Source organism: Gymnogyps californianus, chromosome 29 (genome assembly GCF_018139145.2).
Source record: "Gymnogyps californianus isolate 813 chromosome 29, ASM1813914v2, whole genome shotgun sequence".
In the NCBI taxonomy this organism is placed as follows: domain Eukaryota; kingdom Metazoa; phylum Chordata; class Aves; order Accipitriformes; family Cathartidae; genus Gymnogyps; species Gymnogyps californianus.
In genome coordinates, this window is record NC_059499.1 from 2,406,068 (window position 1) to 2,425,319 (window position 19,252).

The window sequence follows — 19,252 nt, forward strand, 5'->3', positions numbered from 1 at the left end:
GAGGAGCGTGGGACGCGGGGGGACATTTGTAGGACGAAGCAGGGTGGCTCCCCCCGTGTCCCCACGTCCCCCGTGTCCCCACGTCCCCCCCCCCCCGGGCTGGGGTCTGGCCCTAGACGATCGGGGCAGAGCTGTGACCCCGGGGGGGCCGTACCTGGCCGGGCTTTGCCACGTTTGCCGCCGGCGGTGGGGCAGGACAGACGCCCGTCTGTTTTTTCTCCTCCAGTTTCCTGGTTTTTTGTTGTTTTTTGGGTTTTTCCCCCCCCCCTCCTCTAATAAAAACACCCAAACCCTTGGCCGCAGCCGCCCCGCGGCCGAGCAGCACAAGTTTGCCTCTGTGCAAAAAAGCAAATTTTTACATTTTTAATTTTTTTTTTTTTTTTTAAATTGGAAAATAAAACCCACCCTAAAAATGAGCGGAGAGGCAAACCCAGGGGCTCGGCTCTCTGGACCCCCCCCTGCCCCCCCAGCCTTGCTCCGGGCGGCCCGGGCTCGGAGGAGGAGGAGGAGGGGTTGGGTGGCATGTTTGCGCTGGGTTGGGCCCTCGGCCTGTGGAATCTGGTGTCCCGAATCCCACAGGATCTGGTCTGCGAGTCCCCAGGGATTTGGTCCCCGAGCCAGCCCCCCCCCCGGCAAGGCACCCTGGGTCTGGTGTCAGAGACCCCTGGGATTTGGTCCCTGCACCCCACTCCCCCCCCCCCCAATCCAATCCCCTTGGGATCCAGTCCCCGATCCCCCTGGAATCCGACCCCCCCAGGATCCATTTCCTGATCCTTGGGATCCAGTCCCACCCCCCCAATCCAGTCCCCAGTCCCCCAGGATCCAATCCCTGATCCCCAGGATCTGATCCCTGGGATCCAGTCCCCCCCGGATCCAAACCCTGATGCCCAGGATCTGATCCCTGGGATCCAGTCCCCAGTCCCCCAGGGATCCAGACCCAGATCCCCCTGTAACACCCCACCCCCCCCCCAATCCAGTCCCCGATCCCCCCCAGGATCCACTCCCTGAGCCCCTAAGGGAGGATTCACCAGTCCCCATCCCGCCGGATCCAGGTGCCACCTCCCGCCCCTGGCCCGGTGCCCCCCCGCGGGTTGATCCCGGTGCTTCCCGGGGGGGTCAGGGTCCTCCCCACGTGGCAGCGCTGACCCCCCCTCTCCCGCCGCAGGACGGCTCCGCAGGGATGCCCGGATGCCCCTTCCAGCCCTGTCCCCGCTCCCGCCACCGGCGGCACCTCCCCGGCCACCCCGCTGCCATGCCGGAGGCCATGCGGCCCCCTCCCACCGCCGGCGCCCGGGGGGTTTGGTGCCTGGTGCTGCTGGCGTTGACGGGGGACGCGGCGTGGCCGCCGTGCCGCATCGACGCCAACAACCGGACGGGGCTGTGCAAGGGGCAGGACCTGGTGTGGGTGCCCGCGGCCTCCCCGGCGGCCTGCACGGCCTCGACCTCTCCTACAACAAGCTACGGGAGATCACGGCGGGCGACTTCGCTGGCATGACCCAGCTACGGCGCTTGGATCTGGGCTACAACAACATCTCCCGCATCGCGCCGGATGCTTTCCTCTCCAACCTCCTCCTGGAGCACCTCCAGCTCTTCAACAACTCCCTCAACAGCATCCCGGCGCCGGCGTTGCGGCCATTGATCAACCTCCGTTGGCTGGACATGTCCAACAACCTCTACCGCAGCGCGGCGTTGGACGGCACCTTCGGCAGGCTGCGGCAGCTGCAGAAGCTGTCGCTGGGGGGGCCGCTGCTGCGGGACATCTACCGGGGGGACTTCGCTGTCTTGAAGGACACGGCGCTGCAGAAGTTCGCCATCAAGTCGGCCTCCAGCCTGCGGCGGTACGAAGCCGGGGCTTTCTCGTGGCTCAACACCACAGAGCTGTGGTGCGACATGGCCTTGGACAAGAGCGCGGCGGCTCTGCCGGTGATGCTGCGGGACCTGCGGGGCAAACCCCTTGACTACCTGCGCTTCCGTAACCTCTTCGAATTCACCTACTACACCGGCGACGCCGATCCCTTCGCCGGCTTGGCCGAGTTGCAGATCACCAAGTTGGTCTTCTACCGGGGCAAGTTCAACGAGAACCTCCTCCGGCTGGCCCTGCTCAACGTCCAACGCTCCCGCGTCCGCGACTTGGCGCTGGTGGCCATCGACTTTGCCCGCTCGCCGTGGCGGAACAGCTCCGGCATGGGGACAGCCGCCCCGCGGCTCAACCGCCTCTTGTTGCAGGACATCAGCAACCCTGACGTCCTGCGTTTCGACTGGACCTTCACCTGGTTGAGCGGCGTGACCGCCCTCTCCATCATCAACGTCAACTTCAACTACGTCCCCTGCGACGCTTGGGGCGAGATGCGTAACGTGGAGGCCTTGGACATCTCCAGCAACCGCCTGGAAGACGGTTATATCTACAACCAACGTTGCCGCTACCGGGGCGTCATGCCCAAGCTGGAGAGCTTCGTCTTGGCCACCAACCAGCTCCTGAGCCTGGCCGTGGTGGCCGCCTTGACGCGGACCTGGCCCCGGCTCGCCCGCCTCGATGCCAGCCACAACAGCTTGGGCAGCCTGCGGGAGACGTGCCAATGGAGTCCAACCTTGCGTTGGCTGGCCCTCCACCACAACCGGGTGACGGTGGGCACCTTCAGGTGCCTGCCCACCACCCTCGAGTACCTGGACCTCTCCTACTCGCAGCTCGACCGCTTGGACATGGACTACTTCACCCGAAGCCCCTGGCTGCGGGAGCTGCGGTTGAGCGGCAACAAGATCAAGTTCATCCCCTCCGAGTGGAGATGCCCCCGTTTGGAGGTGCTGGCCATCGACGGCAACTCCTTCGGCGTCATCAACCGCGGCTCCTTCGTCAACATGCCGCGGCTCGTTAGCCTGGCGGCCGGCAACAACCCCTACCACTGCACCTGTGACCTCTACCTCTTCTTGGAGGAGACGCGGCGACGGGGACGACCCACCTTGGCCGACTGGCCCCACAACTGGACCTGCTACCACCCCGAGCCGCTGCTGGATACGGCCGTGGCCGCTTACGCCCCGCGTCCCTTGGAATGCGATGTGCCAGCGCTGGTGGCCGTGGCCGTGGCCAGCACGGCGGTGGCAGTGGCGGCATGCGCCGTGCTCTGCTGGAAGCTGGACGCCGGTTGGTACCTGCGAGCCACGTACCGGTTGGTGCGCGCCAAGTACGGCGGGCGGCGGCCGGGCACCGCGCGGCGATGCTCTTACCACGCCTTCATCTCCTACAGCCGCGCTGACGCCGGCTGGGTTCGCCGGGAGCTTCTGCACCGGCTGGAGAGCACCACGCCACCTTACCGCCTCTGCATCCACGAGCGGGACTTCACGCCGGGCCGTTGGATCATCGATAACATCGTGGAGAACATCGAGAGGAGCGCCAAGGTCATCTTCATCCTCTCCCGCAGCTTCGTCGACAGCGAGTGGTGCAACTACGAGCTCTACTTCGCCCACCAGCGCGCCGTGGGGCTGGGCACCGAGGACGTCATCTTGGTGGTGAAGGAACCCATCGATGCTCGGGGTTTGCCCCGGCGTTTCGCCCGGCTCCGGAAGATGTTGGGCACCAAGACCTACCTGGAGTGGCCCCGCGAGCCCGGGAGACGACCTTTCTTCTGGCTTCAGCTTCGTAGCCTCTTGGGCAGCCCCGGGGCGCTCGGTCCGGCCGCCGGCGAGGAGGAGACGGCCGTAGATGCCACCACGTAGCGGTGGCCTCTGTTGCCGCGTGTCCTTCAGTAGCTGGAAGGTGGTCTTGGGGTGCCACCGTGTGCTGAGCATCCCGCCTGCCTCAGTTTCCCCTGCCAGGGGCGTCTCAAGGAGTTGGGGTGGGATGGGGGGGGGGGGGGTCCTCACCAAAGGTCACCCCATCTTCTCAGCCTCCTCCAAGGGACAGGAGATGGGGACGGCATCCAGGAGGTGGCAGTGTCACCCGGAGGACGTGGCGACCCTAAATCCACCCTAAATCCGCGGAGAGCCGCGGAACGGCAACGGGGACGAGCGGTGACCCCCAAACCCCCCGGCCCTACGCCCCCAGCCTTACGTCGAGGTCCCCGGGGAGAAGAGCCGGGTGTCCCAGCCACGTCCGTGGGGTTCAGTCCTTCCCGGGAGGGGACACCACGGGACACGCTTCCCACCCTGTGCAGGGATCATTTTGCCAGGAAAAGGGGAAAAATCCTCTTTAGCAGCACCCCGAGCATCCCGGTGCCCCCCCAATCCCGCATCCCCCTGCCCCCTCCTTCCCTCTCCTCTTTTTTTTTTCCCTGTTTTTCTCCGCTTTGCCTTTTTTTCCTAACTCCGTCTCCCAAAAAGAAAAAAAAAAAAAAAACACAAACCCACTCCGGCTGTTTATTTTTAGCAGCCAATTGAAGATGAAGGAGGAGGAAAAAAAAATATTAAAAAAAAAAAAAAAAGAGGGAAAAAAAAAAAATATATCCCGTCCGGAGACAGAGTAACCTTTGAGCCGCTCACGGCCCATGCCGGCGGCTCCGGCGGCGGTGGGGTGATGGAGGGTGGTGGGTGCCGGCGACTTCTCCCGGCGCTGCTCCTGCTCCCAGGTAATGTCACCCCAAAATCCAGCCGGATTTGGGAAAAGAGGAGTTTTTTAGGGGGGAATGGGAGGCATTTGGGGATGCCGCGGGGTTTGGGGGGGGGGGGCTGGTGCCGAGCTGGGCACCCATTAACCCGGAGCTCAGCGATGTGTGGGTGCCCCCCGCTGAGGCGCTCAGGGCGGGGGGGGGGGGGGTTTGGGGGAAAAGCGCCTGGTTTTGGTCCTTATCCCCCCTCCCCAATATATTTTTGGCTTTTTTCTGATGGAGGGGGGGGACCCCAGAGCCTCCCCTGGGCTTGGGGCCGGGAAGGGGCCGGGGCCGGTGTGGAAGGAAGCCAAACCCCGCTAAGAGGGACTTCAAAAAAAAAACTTTAATGGAAAATCTCTGCATTTGGGGGGGGGGAAAGACAAAAAAGGGTTGGTTTTTTTTTCCACCCCCCCGGGGGGAGGTTGGCGCTGGGTCCCCAGCCCATCTCCGTCCCTTCTGGGCACGTCCACGCTCCCTCGCCGTGCCCTGCCGGTGGGGAAACTGAGGCACGCAGCCAGCACCAGCCTCGGCAGTGGCCCTTGGCCTCCCTGTGCCTCAGTTTCCCCATCCGGAGCCGGTCGGGGAGGGGATGGGACGGGGGTGCAGCACTTGGGGGTCTTTTGAAGTTTGGAGGCAGACACGAACCCCCTGGGCCCCCCGAAATGGAAACCCCTAAGTTGCCCTTTCCACCCCGGAGCCTCCTGGGGTGCTGGGTGCTGCGTTTGGGGTGCTGGGTGCTGCGTTTGGGATGCTGGGTGCTGCATGCGGGGTGCCCGGTGCTGCATGCGGGGTGCTGGGTGCTGTGCATGGGGTGCTGGGTGCTGTGCACGGGGTGCATGGTGCTGCACGCGGGGTGCTGGGTGCTGTACGTGGGGTGCTCAGTGCTGCCTGTGGGATGCTTGGAGCCACCCACGGGGTGCTCAGCACCCAGCACCTCTCCCCCACACCCCCCCAGGACAGGGGCCACCGCCGCACACCCACCCCCCCCCCCAAGACACCCACTCCCCCCGGCCGGGCTCCCCTCCTTTCCCCACACAGTTTCACCCCGACGGGGCAATGGGCACCCCAAGCACCCATGGGTGCCAGGGCCGTGCCACGACTCCCCAGCCAGCCTCTTCATCCTCCCACCCAGCGGCCGCTGCCCAGAACCCGCCGGGGGGGGCCGGGGGGGCATCGCCCTGCCTAATTACGGGGCTGCGGCCGGCAAATGAGGCGGCTGCGGCACGGCCGTCGCAGGTCGCACCCATCCCCGTGTCCTCCCCCCCCACCCCACCCCCATTTTAATTCCCCGCTGGGTGGGAGACGGGTGCTCCCGGCAGCACCCAAAAAAAATCAGGTTACGGGGGGGCTTCGCGTGGCCCCCCCCGGTGCCGAGACCTTTGTGGTTTGAGGGTTGCGCCGAAGCAGCCCCATCCCTATAGATGGGTGTAGGGTGGGTGGGGGGGCTGCAGGATGCCTGGGTCTGTGGGTGCCCCCACCCTCAGGGCTCGCCCCCCCCGCCCCCCCAGGGTTGTGCGTGGGGTTCAATGTCGACGTGAGGCACCCGCGGCTCTTCCACGGGCCGGCCGAGGCCCAGTTCGGCTACAAGGTGCTGCAGTGGGCGGGCGGCGGGGAGAAATGGTGAGTGGCACCCACGGGGTGGGGTGGGGGGGTGACACGGGGACACCCATGGGGCTTTCACACCCCCCCCCCCCCCCCAGCGCATCCCATGGGGCGGATGTGTGGGGCAGGGCTAAGGGATGGGGGGGTGAATGGCTTGTGATGCCCTGAGGAGGGGAAACTGAGGCAGGGAAGGGGAAACTGAGGCAGGGAAGGGGAAACTGAGGCAGGGAGGGGGAAACTGAGGCAGGGAAGGGGAAACTGAGGCAGGGAGGGGGAAACTGAGGCAGGGAAGGGGAAACTGAGGCAGGGAGGGGGAAACTGAGGCAGGGAAGGGGAAACTGAGGCAGGGAGGGGAAACTGAGGCAGGGAGGGGGAAACTGAGGCAGGGAGCCGGATGGCAAAGCCCCCTTGGTGTTTTCTGGGGGCAGAAATGGGGTTTTAAGGCTCGCCGTGGATTTGTGCTTTGCCCTGGCACGGCTTGGGGGGGGGGGGGGGGAGCATGAAAATAAGGGTCCTATCGGTAAAACCGGGGGGGCCCCGGTGCCTGTGCCGGCGGTTGGGATGCCGATCAAAGGGAGGACAGCCAGCCAGACGGACGGAAACCGCCGGCAGCCCGGTGGCGGAAGCGCCGTGGCGCGGTGCCGGCAGCGGGGGCGGGCAGGGTTTGGCGCTGCGCCCCGAAATGCCGTGGCCGAGCCGGAGCGGGGTGGTGCCGGTGACCAGGCCCGGTGTCCCCTCACGCTGCCGTGTCCCCGCAGGCTGCTGGTGGGGGCCCCTTGGGACGGTGACCGCCAAGGTGACGTCTACAAATGCCGCGTGGGACCCCCCAACGCCACCTGCGCCAAAGCCAACCTCGGTACCGCCATGCCCCGTGGGGATGGGTGGCCGCATCCGTGCCCGGCTTTGCCCTTTCCAGGCCGGCATTCGCCCCGGTGAGACCGCGGCGGGGTTCGGAGGGAGGGGGGGTCACCCCGGTGCTGATCCCCGGCATCTCTCTTTCCCCGGCACCAAGGATCCGCAGCCCCGTGGCTCTCCCCGCTCCCCGGCCTCAACGTGCACTTCGGGATGACCCTCCTGGACTCCAAGGACGGCGGCTTCGTGGTGAGAGGAGCCTCCCCCAGGGGGAAACTGAGGCACGGCCGGGTGCGGGGGCCGGGTCCCAGCCCATGCTCTGTGTCCCCGTGTCCCCCCCCCCCCGGCCAGGCTTGCGCCCCACTTTGGTCCCAGGCGTGCGGCACCTCTGTCTTCAGCACCGGCATCTGCGCCCAGCTGGACGATGACCTCCGGCCGGTGGCGACCATCGCGCCCACGGCACAGCGTGAGTAGGGGAGGCTGCGGTGCGCCGGAGCCTGTGCCGTGCCGCGCCGTGCCGGTGCCAGCTGCGTTCCCCCCTTGGCAGGCTGCTCCACCTACATGGACATCGTCATCGTCCTCGACGGCTCCAACAGCATCTACCCCTGGTACGAGGTGCAGAACTTCCTCAGCAACGTCCTCAGCAGGTTTTTCATCGGGCCCGGGCAGATCCAGGTGAGGTGGGGTCCCCGGGGCCATGCCGGTGTCCCCAGCGCCATGCCGGTGTCCCCGGGGCCATGCCGGTGTCCCCAGGGCCATGCCGCTGTCCCCGGGGCAACGTCATTGTCCCTGGGGTGATGCCATCCCCTGGATTCTGCCATCATACAGAGGGCAATGCCGTCATCCCTGGGGCGATGCCGTTGTCCCCAGGGCACTGCTGCTGTCCCTGTGGCGATGCCATTGTCCCTGGGGCGATGCCATTGTCCCTGGGGTACTGCTGCTGTCCCTGTGGCGATGCCATTGTCCCTGTGGCGATGCCACCCCTGGGGTGATGCCATTGTCCCTGGGGCGATACCGTCATGCCTAGGTTGATGCCATCGTCCCCAGGGCACTGCTGCTCTCCCTGGGGTGATGCCACCCCTGGGGTGATGCCGTTGTCCCCAGGGCAATGCTGCTGTCCCTGTGGAGATGCCACCCTTGGGGTGATGCCACCCCTGGGGTGATACCATTGTCCCTGGGGTGATGCCATTGTCCCTGGGGTGATGCCATCATCCCTGGGGCGATGCCGTTGTCCCCGGGGCGATGTTGTCGTCCCTGTGGAGTTGCCACCCCCAGGGCAATGCCGTCGTCCCCGGGGCGATGTTGTCGTCCCTGTGGAGTTGCCACCCCCGGGGTGATGCCGTCGTCCCCGGGGTGATGCCGTCACCCCCGGGCTGATGCCGTCACCCCCGGGCTGATGCCAGCCCAGTGGCGATGCCGGCTGGGGACGCTCTCGGGGGGGTCAAGGGTGCCCTGTGCCGGCTGGGGCTGCGCTGTGGGGAGCGGGGGACGCGGTGCGCATCTGGGGGGGCCTTTTGGGGTGCGGGGCTGCCCCGGCGGGCTGAGCACCCCGTCCCCGCGGCAGGTGGGGGTGCTGCAGTACGGGGAGCGGGCGGTGCACGAGTGGGTGCTGGGGCGGTACCGGACGGCGGAGGAGGTGGTGGAGGCGGCCAAGAACATCAGCCGGCAGGAGGGGCGGGAGACGCGCACGGCCTTCGCCATCCGCCGGGCTTGGTGGGCACCGGCGTCGGGATCGGGGTTGGGATCGGGATCAGGATTGGGGTTGGGATTGGGTTCGGGATTGGGACTGGGATGGGGGTCGGAATTGGGATGGGGGCCGGGACTGGGTTCGGGTTCAGGATTGGGGTCGGGATCAGGTTCAGAGTCGGAACTGGGATCGGATTGGGTTTGGGATTGGGTTCGGGATTGGGATTGGGATGGGGTCGGAATTGGGATGGGGGTCAGGACTGGGTTCGGGTTCAGGATTGGGGTCGGGATCAGGTTCAGAGTCGGAACCGGGATTGGGATCAGGATTGGGGTCAGGATTAGGATCGGGTTCAGGATCAAGTTCAGGATTGGGATCGGGGTCGGGATTGGGGTCAGGTTTGGGATTGGGGATGGGTTCGGGATCAGGGTCGGGGTTGGGATCAGGGTTGGGTTCAGGATTGGGGTTGGGGTTGGGATTGGGTTCAAGATTGTGATTGGGATCGGGGTTGGGATTGGGTTCGGGTTCAGGATTGGGGTCAGGATTGGGATCGGGTTCGGGATCAAGATCGGGATTGGGATCGGGTTTGGGATCAAGATCGAGATTGGGGTTGGGATTGGGGTCAGGTTTGGTATCAGGGTCGGGACTGGGATTGGGATCAGGTTTGGGATTGGGGTCAGGATTGGGGTTGGGGTCAGGATTGGGACTGGCCTGATGCCGCCCATCCTTCCCGGCAGCACCGAAGCCTTCAGCCCCGAGCGAGGCGGGCGGGCGGATGCCACCCGGCTGATGATCGTGGTGACGGACGGGGAGTCCCACGACGGCGAGGATCTCCCCGAGGCACTGGCGGAGTGCGAGAAGCGCAACGTCACCCGCTACGCCATCGCGGTGAGCGCCCCGGCCGCCTCCCTGCCCGCCAGCGGGGAGCAGGCACCGTGCCTCGGTTTCCCCATTCCCTCTTTTGTGCCGTGCCAGGGTGGGGGACCCCCATCCCGGCTGTGTCGGGGTCAAGATCCGGGCCCCCGGCCGACGCTGGGCCCCCCTCTCCCCAGGTGCTGGGGCACTACCTCCGCCGGCAGCAGGACCCCGAGGATTTCATCCGCGAGATCAAGTACATCGCCAGCGACCCGGACGAGAAGTATTTCTTCAACGTCACCGACGAGGCCGCCCTCAACGACATCGTGGACGCCTTGGGCGACCGCATCTTCAGCCTGGAAGGTGACGTGGGGCCGGAGCCGGGGAGGGCTGCAGAAGAAAACGGCTGGAACCACATCTGGAGGAATGCCGTCTCCTTCCCCCTCCCCAGGCACCCACGGGAACAACGAGAGCTCCTTCGAGCTGGAGATGTCCCAGATCGGCTTCTCCATCCACCTCCTGGAGGTGAGGCTGCCGGGACGGGCAGGATCCGGCCCAGGGAAGGGCTGGAGCGGGGGGAAGGCGGCCACCGCCTGCCCCGGGGGCTTTGCAGAACTGGAAAATAATCCTCAGCCCGTCCCGGGGTTGTGCGTCCCCGTCACGCCGGGCGCTGAGCGTCCCAGGCTGGGCAGGTGACATCTTTTTGGGGGGGGGGAAGAGTTGGGGACAGTGAGGCATCGCCACGCACGCGATGTCCTCAAGGCGCGTGACGCATGCTTCCCCCCCCAAGCTGCCATCCCGCCGCAGCATCGCGTCACCCCTCTCCCCCCCCCCCCCCGCCTTCGCCTCCCCGCCAGGACGGGATCCTCTTCGGCACGGTGGGAGCCTACGACTGGGACGGGGCCGTGCTGGAGGAGAGCCGGCGCGGCCGCATCATCCCACCCCGGAAAGCCTTCGAGAAGGAGTTCCCGCTGGAGCTGAAGAATCAGGCGGCTTATTTGGGTACGGAGGGGATGTCCCGAGGGATGCGGGGCAAACCGGGGATGCTCCGTGTCCCGGAGATTTGGGGCGAACCAGGGATGCTCCGTGTCCCAGAGATTTGGGGCGAACCAGGGATGCTCCGTGTCCCAGAGACTTGGGACAAACCAGGGATGCTCCGTGTCCCAGAGACTTGGGACAAACCAGGGATGCTCCGTGTCCCAGAGATTTGGGACAAACCAGGGATGCTCTGTGTCCCAGAGATTTGGGACAAACCAGGGATGCTCCATGTCCCAGAGATTTGGGACAAACCAGGGATGCTCCATGTCCCGGAGATTTGGGGCGAACCAGGGATGCTCCGTGTCCCGGAGACTTGGGACAAACCAGGAATGCTCCGTGTCCCGGAGACTTGGAACAACCCAGGGATGCTCCATGTCCCGGAGATTTGGGGCGAACCAGGGATGCTCCGTGTCCCAGAGATTTGGGACAAACCAGGGATGCTCCGTGTCCCGGAGACTTGGGACAAACCAGGGATGCTCCATGTCCCGGAGATTTGGGGTGAACCAGGGATGCTCTGTGTCCCGGAGATTTGGGACAAACCAGGGATGCTCCGTGTCCCAGAGATGTGGGGCAAATGGGGCGTCGTTGGCAACTGAGGGATGCTCGGTGCCCCAGGGATGCTCGATGTCCCAAGGATGCTCAGTGCCCCGGGGATGCTGGGCACACCAGGGATACTCAGCACCCAAAGGATGCTCCGTGCCCTGGGGATTCAGCGGGGACTGAGGATACTCGGCACCCAAAGGATGCTGAGCACCCCAGGGATGTGGAGCAAATGGGATGCTCAGTGTCCTGGGCATGGGGGGAAACTGGGGATGCTGGGTGTCCCGGAGATGCTGGGTGTCCCAGAGATGCTGGGTGCCCTGGGGATGCTGGGTGCCCCCGGGACAGAGGGTGGCCGAGGAACGGCACCACCGACGCCAAGGCTTTTCCCTGCCGCTGACGCCCGGGCTCTCCCACCCCAGGCTACGCCGTCTCCTCGCTGCGGCTGCCCGGCGGGCAGCGCCTGTACGTGGCCGGAGCCCCTCGCTTCCAGCACAAGGGCAAGGTGATCCTCTTCGAGATGGGCACCACGGGGACCGTGACAGTGGCCCAGGCGCTGACGGGGGAGCAGGTAGGGGCTGCTGGGGGGGGGGGGGGCCGGGCAGCCGTGGGAGGGGGCCGCCGGCAGCCCCCAGCCTCATACGGCCCTGCTGCGACCCACAGATCGGCTCCTACTTCGGCAGCGAGGTGTGCGCCCTGGACGTGGACGGTGACGGGGTCACCGACGTGCTGCTGGTGGCAGCCCCCATGTACCTGGGTGCCCAGAGCAGGGAGACGGGGCGGGTGTACCTCTACAGAGTGGGGGAGGTGAGGGGTTGGGGGAACGGGGGGGGCTGGGGGGATGCAGGGGGATCGGGGGGGGATGCAGGGGGATCGGGGGGGGATGCAGGGGGATTGGGATGCACCGCGGGGCTGGGGGGATGCCGTGGATCAGGGGACACAGCAGGGTCGGGGGGGTGCCGTGGGTTCGGGGGGACATGGCAGGACTGGGGGGGGGGGACACAGCAGGGTTTGGGGGGGTCACAGCAGGGTCGGGGAGATGCAGCGGGGCCGGGGAGGACACACAGCCCAGGGGATCCCCCTGCACTGCCCCCTCCACCTCCCGGGGGCTCATGTACGGAGCACCCGGCACCGTGGGGTACCGAGGGCCGCCCTGTGCCCCCCCAGCGGCTCCTGGCCCCCGCCGGCACCCTGCACGCCGACAAGAAGCCACAGGACTCCCGGTTCGGCTACGCCCTGGCCGCCGTGCCGGATCTCAACCATGACGGCTTCAATGACGTGGCGGTGGGGGCTCCGCTGGAGGACGGGCACCGCGGTGCCGTCTACATCTACCACGGCGCCCCGGGCACCCTCCTGCCCCATTACAAGCAGGTGAGATGGGACTGGGAGGGACTGGGGGGGGGTCCTGCTGCCGTTCGGGGTGGGGGGGCTCCGTGAGGTTGAGCGCAACCTCATGCGAGGCAGCGGCGAAGCCACTGCTCGCCCTGCTCTCGCCCCCCCAGCGCATCGAGGCGGCGGCGCTGGGTCCAGCCCTCAGCTATTTCGGGCGCAGCGTGGACGGGCGGCTGGACCTGGATGGGGACGGGCTGGTGGACCTGGCCGTGGGGGCGGAGGGGGCGGCCGTGCTGCTGCGGTGAGTCCCTGGGGACAGGGAGAGGCGGAGGGGACAGCTCTGGGCCACCGCGCTCTGCAAGGCCGCTCGGCTCAGCCCTGCCTGGCGGGATGCTCTCAGGCATCTCCTGGGCTCCCCCGTGCCTCAGTTTCCCCTTGCAATAAGAGGAGGAGAGCCTGGGGACGGGGCAGGGATGGATGTCACGGTCCCCATGAGCATCCTGATGGGATTCAGGGGACAGAGCTGTCCCCCTCCTGCGATGTGACGCTGTCCCCTCGCTGCCAGCTCCCGCCAGATCGTCCAGGTCAACACGTCGCTGACGGTGGAGCCGCCGGCCATCAACGTCATCCAGAAGAACTGCCAGCGCAGCGGGACCGGCGCCGTCTGCCTCCGGGCCAGGGTCTGCTTCCGTGCCGGGACCCGCGCCCGGGGCCGGCGGGACAGGGAGATCGGTGAGTGCTGGGGACCGGGGGGACGTGCCGGGTGCCTGGCCTCGGAGCATCCCCGGAGCATCCCAGGGCGTTCCTGGAGCATCCCCAGGGCTTTCCCGGAGCATCCCTCAAGCATCCCTGGGGTGTCCCCTGAATATCACTAGAGCATCCATATGCCATCCCTGGAGTATCCCAAAAGGGTCCTCAGGGTGTCCCCTGAGCATCTCTGGAGCATCCCAGGAGCATCCCTGGAGTGTCCCCAGAGTGTCACTGGAGCATCCGTATGCCATCCCTGGAGCATCTCAAGAGCATCCTCAGGGTGTCTCTGGAGCTTCTCCAGAGCATCCCTGGAGCATCCCTGGGGTGTCCCCGGAGCATCCCTGGGGTGTCCCCCGCCCCGTGGGTGGCCCCAAGCGCTGACCCCCCCCTCCTCGTCCCCACGCAGAGCTCCGGTACAACGTCTCCCTGGAGGAGAGGACACCGGGAGCCCGGGCTGCCTTCGACTCGGGCGCCCGGCGGCTGCTGCAGCGCCGCCTCGAGCTCTCGCTGGGGAGGCAGAGCTGCCTCCGCTTCCCCTTCCACGTCCTGGTGAGCCACAGCGGGACCCCCCCCCGGGACACGGGTGGCTTTTCCCACCCCCCCCAGCAGCCCTGGAGGCTAACGGGGACCCCCCCGCCCTTCCCAGGACACCACGGACTATCTGCGACCCCTCAGCTTCACGGTGAGGTTGGCCATGGCCGAATCCACCGGGCCGGTGCTGGATGAGAAGTCCCCCACCACCATCCGGAAACTGGTGGGTGCTGGAGGGGGTGGCCGGATCCGGGATCACCCCTGGTGCTCCCGGCATTCCGGGGATCACACCCGGCTCCTTCCAGATCCCCTTCTTCAAGGACTGCGGGGAGGACGACGAGTGCGTCACGGACCTGGTGCTCAGGGCCACCATGGACATCGTGGGCTCCAGGTACGGGGTGTCCCCGGGGTGTCCCCGAGGTGTCCCCGGGGCCGAGCCGTGTCCTGGGAGCCCCCGGGGCCGTAACCGCCCTCGCCGCTGCAGGCAGAGCCCCCACGTCCTGCGCAAGGGCAGGAGGAAGGTGGTGGTGGACGTGGTCCTGGAGAACAAGAAGGAGAACGCCTACAACACCAGCCTGCTCCTCCGCTTCTCCAGCAACCTCCACTTCTCCAGCCTCGCGCTCCAGGTACGGGGCCATGGGGGGGGGGTCCCCCAGACCTGCATGGGCCCCCCCAACCCCTCCTTCCAGCCCTGTACAGACCCTCCAGCCCATCCCAGGACAAAGATTGGGGTCATTCCAGTCTTTTATAGACCCTCCGGCCCATTCTCATCCCCAGCTTATTCCAGCTTGGAGATGGGGTCCATTGGGCCCCATATGGGTCCCCCAACCCATTGCAGGTGGGGGTCCACATGGCCCCGCAGGGCCCCTCACCCCTGTGCTCATCCCGAGCCCCCCAGCTCCATCCCCCAGTGCTCCCATCCCCGGCCGTAGGTGACATCCCCCCCTCCGCAGGACACCAGCCCGGTGAAGCTGGAGTGCACGGCGCTGGTGGGTCACCGCCGGCTCTGCAGCGTCGGCTACCCCGTCTTCCGCTCCCTGGCCAAGGTAGGGGACCAGAACCCCCCCCGGGACCCCCGCCGGGTCCCTGCGCCCCCATCCCACCCCGCTGACGGCCCTGCTTGCCCCCAGGTCTCCTTCACCCTGGAGCTGGAGTTCAGCTGCTCCGTCCTCCTTGACCGAGCCGAGGTCGCCCTCGAGGCCAGCAGGTAGGAGCGGGGTGGGGGGGAGCGGGGGGCTGCACCCCATGGGGTGGCCGAAGCGGTGGGTGTGGGGGCTGTGTGTGTGGGGGGGTCTCGGGGTCCTCCTGAGCCCCTCACGGCCACATCTTCCTCCTCCAGCGACAGCACCGAGGCGACGATGGAGGACAACGCGGTCCGGCTTTCTGCCCCCATCCGCTACGAGCCCGACCTCTTCCTCTCCAGGTAGGGCTGGGGGGAGCGGGGCAAAAATGGGGGGGGGACTTCATGGTGCTGGGGGGTGGAGGCGGCGGAGAGGCAGGATCCGACCCCGCTCTCGTCCCGGCAGTGATGCCAACCTGCACCGCTACGAGGTTCACCCCTTCGGCACCTTCCCCCATGGCCCCGGCCCTGAATTCAAGACCACGGTGAAGGTGAGGAGATATGGGGGTGCAGGGGGGGGGGGGGTCCTGGGGGGTCCTGGCTCACCCCGCTCTCCCCCCAGGTGCAGAATTTGGGGTGCTACCCGGTCCGAAACCTCACCCTCCACATGGCCCTGCCAGCCCTGGGCTACCGCCGTGCCACCTTCCTCTCCGTCACACGTGTCCTGGCCGACAACGTGAGTCCCTTGCCCAAGCTGGGGGTTCTGGGGGGTTCCTGCACCCCCCCCGGCACCAAGCCCAGCTCCTCTCCCCCCACCCAGGCTACATGCGTGCTGCGGACCCCCCCCGAGGAGCCACGGCAGCGGAGCACGGCCACGGTGGTCCCCGTGCACCCCGAAGACCTCCTGCACGTGGACAGGCTGGTGAGCATCGCCGCGATGCCCCCCCACCCCTGAGCTGGGGGGGGTGTGTGTGTGTGGGGGGGGGATCCCCAGCCACATCACCCACATTTTTTCCCCGTAGGACTGCGGCAATGCCTGGTGCCAGGAGCTGAGCTGCCGGCTGGGACGGCTGGACCGCGGCGGGGAGATCTCCATCCACGTCCTCCGCACCATCCACAACGACTTCTTCCGCGGGGTGAGGAGGGGAGGGGGCGATGGGGAAGGGTGACCCCCTCCCCACCCAGCCACCCACCCTCCGGCCGGGGGCAGAACGAAGAGCTCGGGGTGGGAAGCACGGCTTGACGCCCCCCCTTGCCCCATCCCCAGGCTAAATTCAGGAGCGTGAAAGTCGTCAGCAGGGTCTGGCTGGGGGTCCCGGGCAGCAGCGTGCTGGTGCTGGAGGAGGGGGCACATCGGAGGGAGGTAGGAGCCCCCCGGACCCCCGCTGCCCCCCAAACCTGGGGCGCAGGGCTGTGTGGACACCCCCATCCCCGTTTGCTCCCCGGGCACCCTTCTTTTTCCGCAGACGGTGCTTGAAATCATCCAGGGGAAGCGGGTGCCCATCTCCCTCTGGATCCTGGTGGGCAGCATCCTGGGGGGGCTGCTCCTCCTGGCGCTGATCATCTTCTGCCTGTGGAAGGTGAGAGCGGGGCTGGGCTCAGCTTTGGGGGGGGGGCTCAGCTTTGGGGGGGACAGCAGGGGCCAGGGGGCTCTGCCCGCCATCCCCACGCTCCCCTCCCTCCTCTCCCTCTCGCCCCAGCTGGGCTTCTTCACCCGCAAGAAGCTCCCCGAGGAGGAGGAGGAGGAGGAGAAGGAGCAGTGAGGGCAGGCGGTGGCCCCTCGAGCCCAGCACCGTCGGGAGGGAACACGTCCCTTCCCCATCCTTGGGGACAACCAGGGGCTCGGGACTCTGCCACCCCCTCCCGCCTCGGCTCCATCCTTGCGGAGGGCGATGCCTCCGCGGGGGCTGGATTGTGCTGGCACGCGGATGCAGCCAGGTGAGGTCGGGGTCCAGCGTCGGGGCGAAGGAGCCCCCCAGGTTTGACCCGAAGGACTTGGGGGTGGTTGTGGAGGTGGGGAAAGGGGGAATCAGCCGGGCTGAAACAAGCAGCTCCACCAATAAAGCTCAGCCCCGCGGAGATGCTCGAGCGTGTGGTACCCGCCGCCGCGCTCTGCCTGCATCCCTGGCGCCGCCCGGGCTTGGGGATGCTCCAGGAGCAGAAACACTTCCCGCTCCCAGAAAACCCACCGAAACGCTCTGGGGCGACACCAGCGAGGGCCAGGAAAGATAAAGGGATGGGGAGGAGGGGGAAGGCGTGCATGGCTGCTGGATGCCCCAAACCCCCCCCTCTCTCCAAGCTCCCTTCAGCCCTGCACCTCCCGCTGCCCTCGCAGGGTCCTGCCCGGCAGAGCTGGGCCTCCTCGGGGCCCGGCCAAACTCCCCGGGGAAGCGACTGCCTTAAATTCTGCCCCACGGGGAAGAAATCCCCGATTTCAGGCGCTTCAGGGCAGAGCTGGCACCACGTGCGAGAGGGAGGAACCCGGAGCAGAAACCTGGCGCGACCCCAAATATCCCTAGAAGGTGTACGGGCCCCCCCGGCACCCCCAAAACTCACCCTGCATCCAGGGCACTTTGGGTGGGGTGGGGAGCCTGAAATGCTGAGTAACAGGGAAAAGCAGTGAGGTAAAGCCAGCAAAGAAAACACGTAAACCAGGATCTAGCTGCAGTTAAAGCCTTTTCCCTTTTGCTGTCACCAACCAACGCGGCCGAGAGCCATTTCTCGGCTCTTAACTCCCAGCCTGGCCCTCAGAAGCACAAGGTGAGCGGCTCTCCGTGCTTTAAACGGACAGGAGGTGGTCCCGGGGATGCAAGAGCGGAGCAGGAGCTGCTTTTCCAGGAAGGAGCCCGGCAGGTTGCGGGGGAAGATGGCTTGTGGCTTGCCTGCGTGGGCACGGGGCAGAAGCCAGCGCCTCCATCCCTCTGCTTTCCTCTCCCCCTTCTAAACACACTCCCGTGCTGAAGAAGGTACCGGCAGCATCAGGCAGCTGCCAGGGGTGGCTGGCCGAAGCCCCAGCCCCTCGCCGCGGGCTCCGAGACCTTCGGGGAAGAGCAGCATTCTCCGCAGCCCCCGTCCCCCAGCAGAGAAACCTCCTCGGGTCCCCTTCCCCTGAAACGAGGGAGGGACGGGGACCGCCGTGTCCCCAGGCAGGGAGGTGGCTCTCGGGGTATCGGGCCCCCAGGAGCCCAGTCCTGGAGGATCAGGCTTACCCGCAGCTGCGGCGCAAGAAGGGACGACGCTGGTGCCTCAAACCAAACTCCCACCGCTGCTCCCCGCTCCCCAGTCCCCCCCGAGGGCTCAGCTGCTGCCCGCCGGCACCCGGACAAGCATTTTCCTCACCAGAAAAGCCCTTTACAGCCGCCCCACACAGTTATTCCCAGCCCCGTTAGCCCTCCAACAGCTCCCTGAGCTCCTCGGCCACCTCTTCCAGCCCCAACAATCTTTCTCCACATCTGGTCTTCTTTATAAAGGCCTTTATTTGACTTAATAGCAAACAAAACACTAGTTTAAATCGAGTGTACGTAGTACACTGTTTACAGCAACGAAGCGGCAATTATGTTTAGACGCGACCTTACCTCTCCCTCCCGCCCGCCGCCAGGCCGAGCTGGGGCTTTAACGTTGCCACGGGGTGGTTTAGTGGGTGCCGTAAGCACGGAGGTTATTCGGACGATAAAACCCAGGAAGTCAAACATGGATGAAATGTTACAGAAGTGGAGGGGGGGGGGAAGGAACAAAAACAACCAACCAAACAAAAAAAAATAACCCGCAAAAATAAAGAGGCTCTCTTAAAGTTATCGGGCTAAGGGAGAATTAAGATTGTGTGTTAAACACTGAGGAATCGGCCGTTAAAATGGCTACGCACAGTTAGGTCTGTTTTCCTAAAGGATGCCTTTAATGTGGTCCATATGATACAAGCCAGCTAAGGATCCTAAACGACTCGCTGTGGGTGGGGGACAGGTTGGGACAGACCTGGGGACACAGGCACCTGGAGAAGGGCCAGGAAACAACAAAAAAAAACCCAAACCCCAACAAACAAACAAAAAAAGTCCACGACAAGACAGAAAATCCTGCTCGGTGCATTCCTGTTCCCAGAACCGGGGGGGTCCCGGGCATCCCGAGCACACTCCTCTCCGCCAGCAGGCCTCGGGAAGAGCTCCAGCGCCCCTTCACTGCCTCCATCTTCACCTCTGCCTCTCCCTTCAGAAAGCTATTTTCTGAGAAACTACTTTCTAGACACCGTCACTTGAATTCAAGGGGGGGTGGGGTGGCAAAAAAACCCTCCTGGATTTGATTCCACCCGCCCGGGGCGAGGGGCAGGGAAAGGAGTCAGAGGAGAGAAGTCAAAAATCTTCCCCTTCCCGTCCCCTCCTTTACTCCGAGGAGCACCGCAACGGGGACGCTTTCCCCACCCAAATCTGCCACCTCTCT

General features: G+C 65.9%; 2 protein-coding genes across 2 annotated transcripts; both read left to right on the forward strand.

Moving 5' to 3' along the window:
* Positions 1 to 1,188: 1,188 nt before the first annotated feature.
* On the forward strand, positions 1,189 to 3,711 carry LOC127026935 (toll-like receptor 2). Its single transcript, XM_050912229.1, has one exon. It carries the CDS (start codon positions 1,189 to 1,191, stop codon positions 3,709 to 3,711), a length of 2,523 nt encoding a protein of 840 aa, XP_050768186.1.
* A 779-nt stretch (positions 3,712 to 4,490) lies between these two features.
* ITGA10 (integrin subunit alpha 10) lies at positions 4,491 to 16,810 on the forward strand. The gene is made up of 30 exons (XM_050912317.1): positions 4,491 to 4,559; positions 6,089 to 6,200; positions 6,941 to 7,038; positions 7,195 to 7,283; positions 7,386 to 7,500; positions 7,582 to 7,709; positions 8,599 to 8,747; positions 9,456 to 9,606; positions 9,771 to 9,936; positions 10,025 to 10,098; positions 10,431 to 10,575; positions 11,574 to 11,722; positions 11,815 to 11,958; positions 12,319 to 12,522; positions 12,654 to 12,784; positions 13,049 to 13,215; positions 13,640 to 13,782; positions 13,880 to 13,987; positions 14,070 to 14,155; positions 14,249 to 14,390; positions 14,718 to 14,810; positions 14,895 to 14,971; positions 15,104 to 15,187; positions 15,291 to 15,375; positions 15,447 to 15,560; positions 15,645 to 15,746; positions 15,847 to 15,960; positions 16,092 to 16,187; positions 16,291 to 16,404; positions 16,525 to 16,810. The coding sequence occupies exons 1-30, from the start codon at positions 4,508 to 4,510 to the stop codon at positions 16,585 to 16,587; spliced, it is 3,495 nt and encodes a 1,164-aa protein (XP_050768274.1). The 5' UTR covers positions 4,491 to 4,507; the 3' UTR covers positions 16,588 to 16,810.
* Positions 16,811 to 19,252: the final 2,442 nt, after the last annotated feature.

Bases quoted from the DNA above. Each gene is read 5' to 3' on its own strand.
- ITGA10 (XM_050912317.1), top strand. From the start codon at position 4,508: ATGGAGGGTGGTGGGTGCCGGCGACTTCTCCCGGCGCTGCTCCTGCTC. The intron at 15,561-15,644 runs GTGAGTCCCTTG...CCCCCCACCCAG, and splicing joins CACGTGTCCTGGCCGACAAC to GCTACATGCGTGCTGCGGAC. The intron at 15,961-16,091 runs GTGAGGAGGGGA...CCCCATCCCCAG, and splicing joins ACAACGACTTCTTCCGCGGG to GCTAAATTCAGGAGCGTGAA.
- LOC127026935 (XM_050912229.1), top strand. From the start codon at position 1,189: ATGCCCCTTCCAGCCCTGTCCCCGCTCCCGCCACCGGCGGCACCTCCC.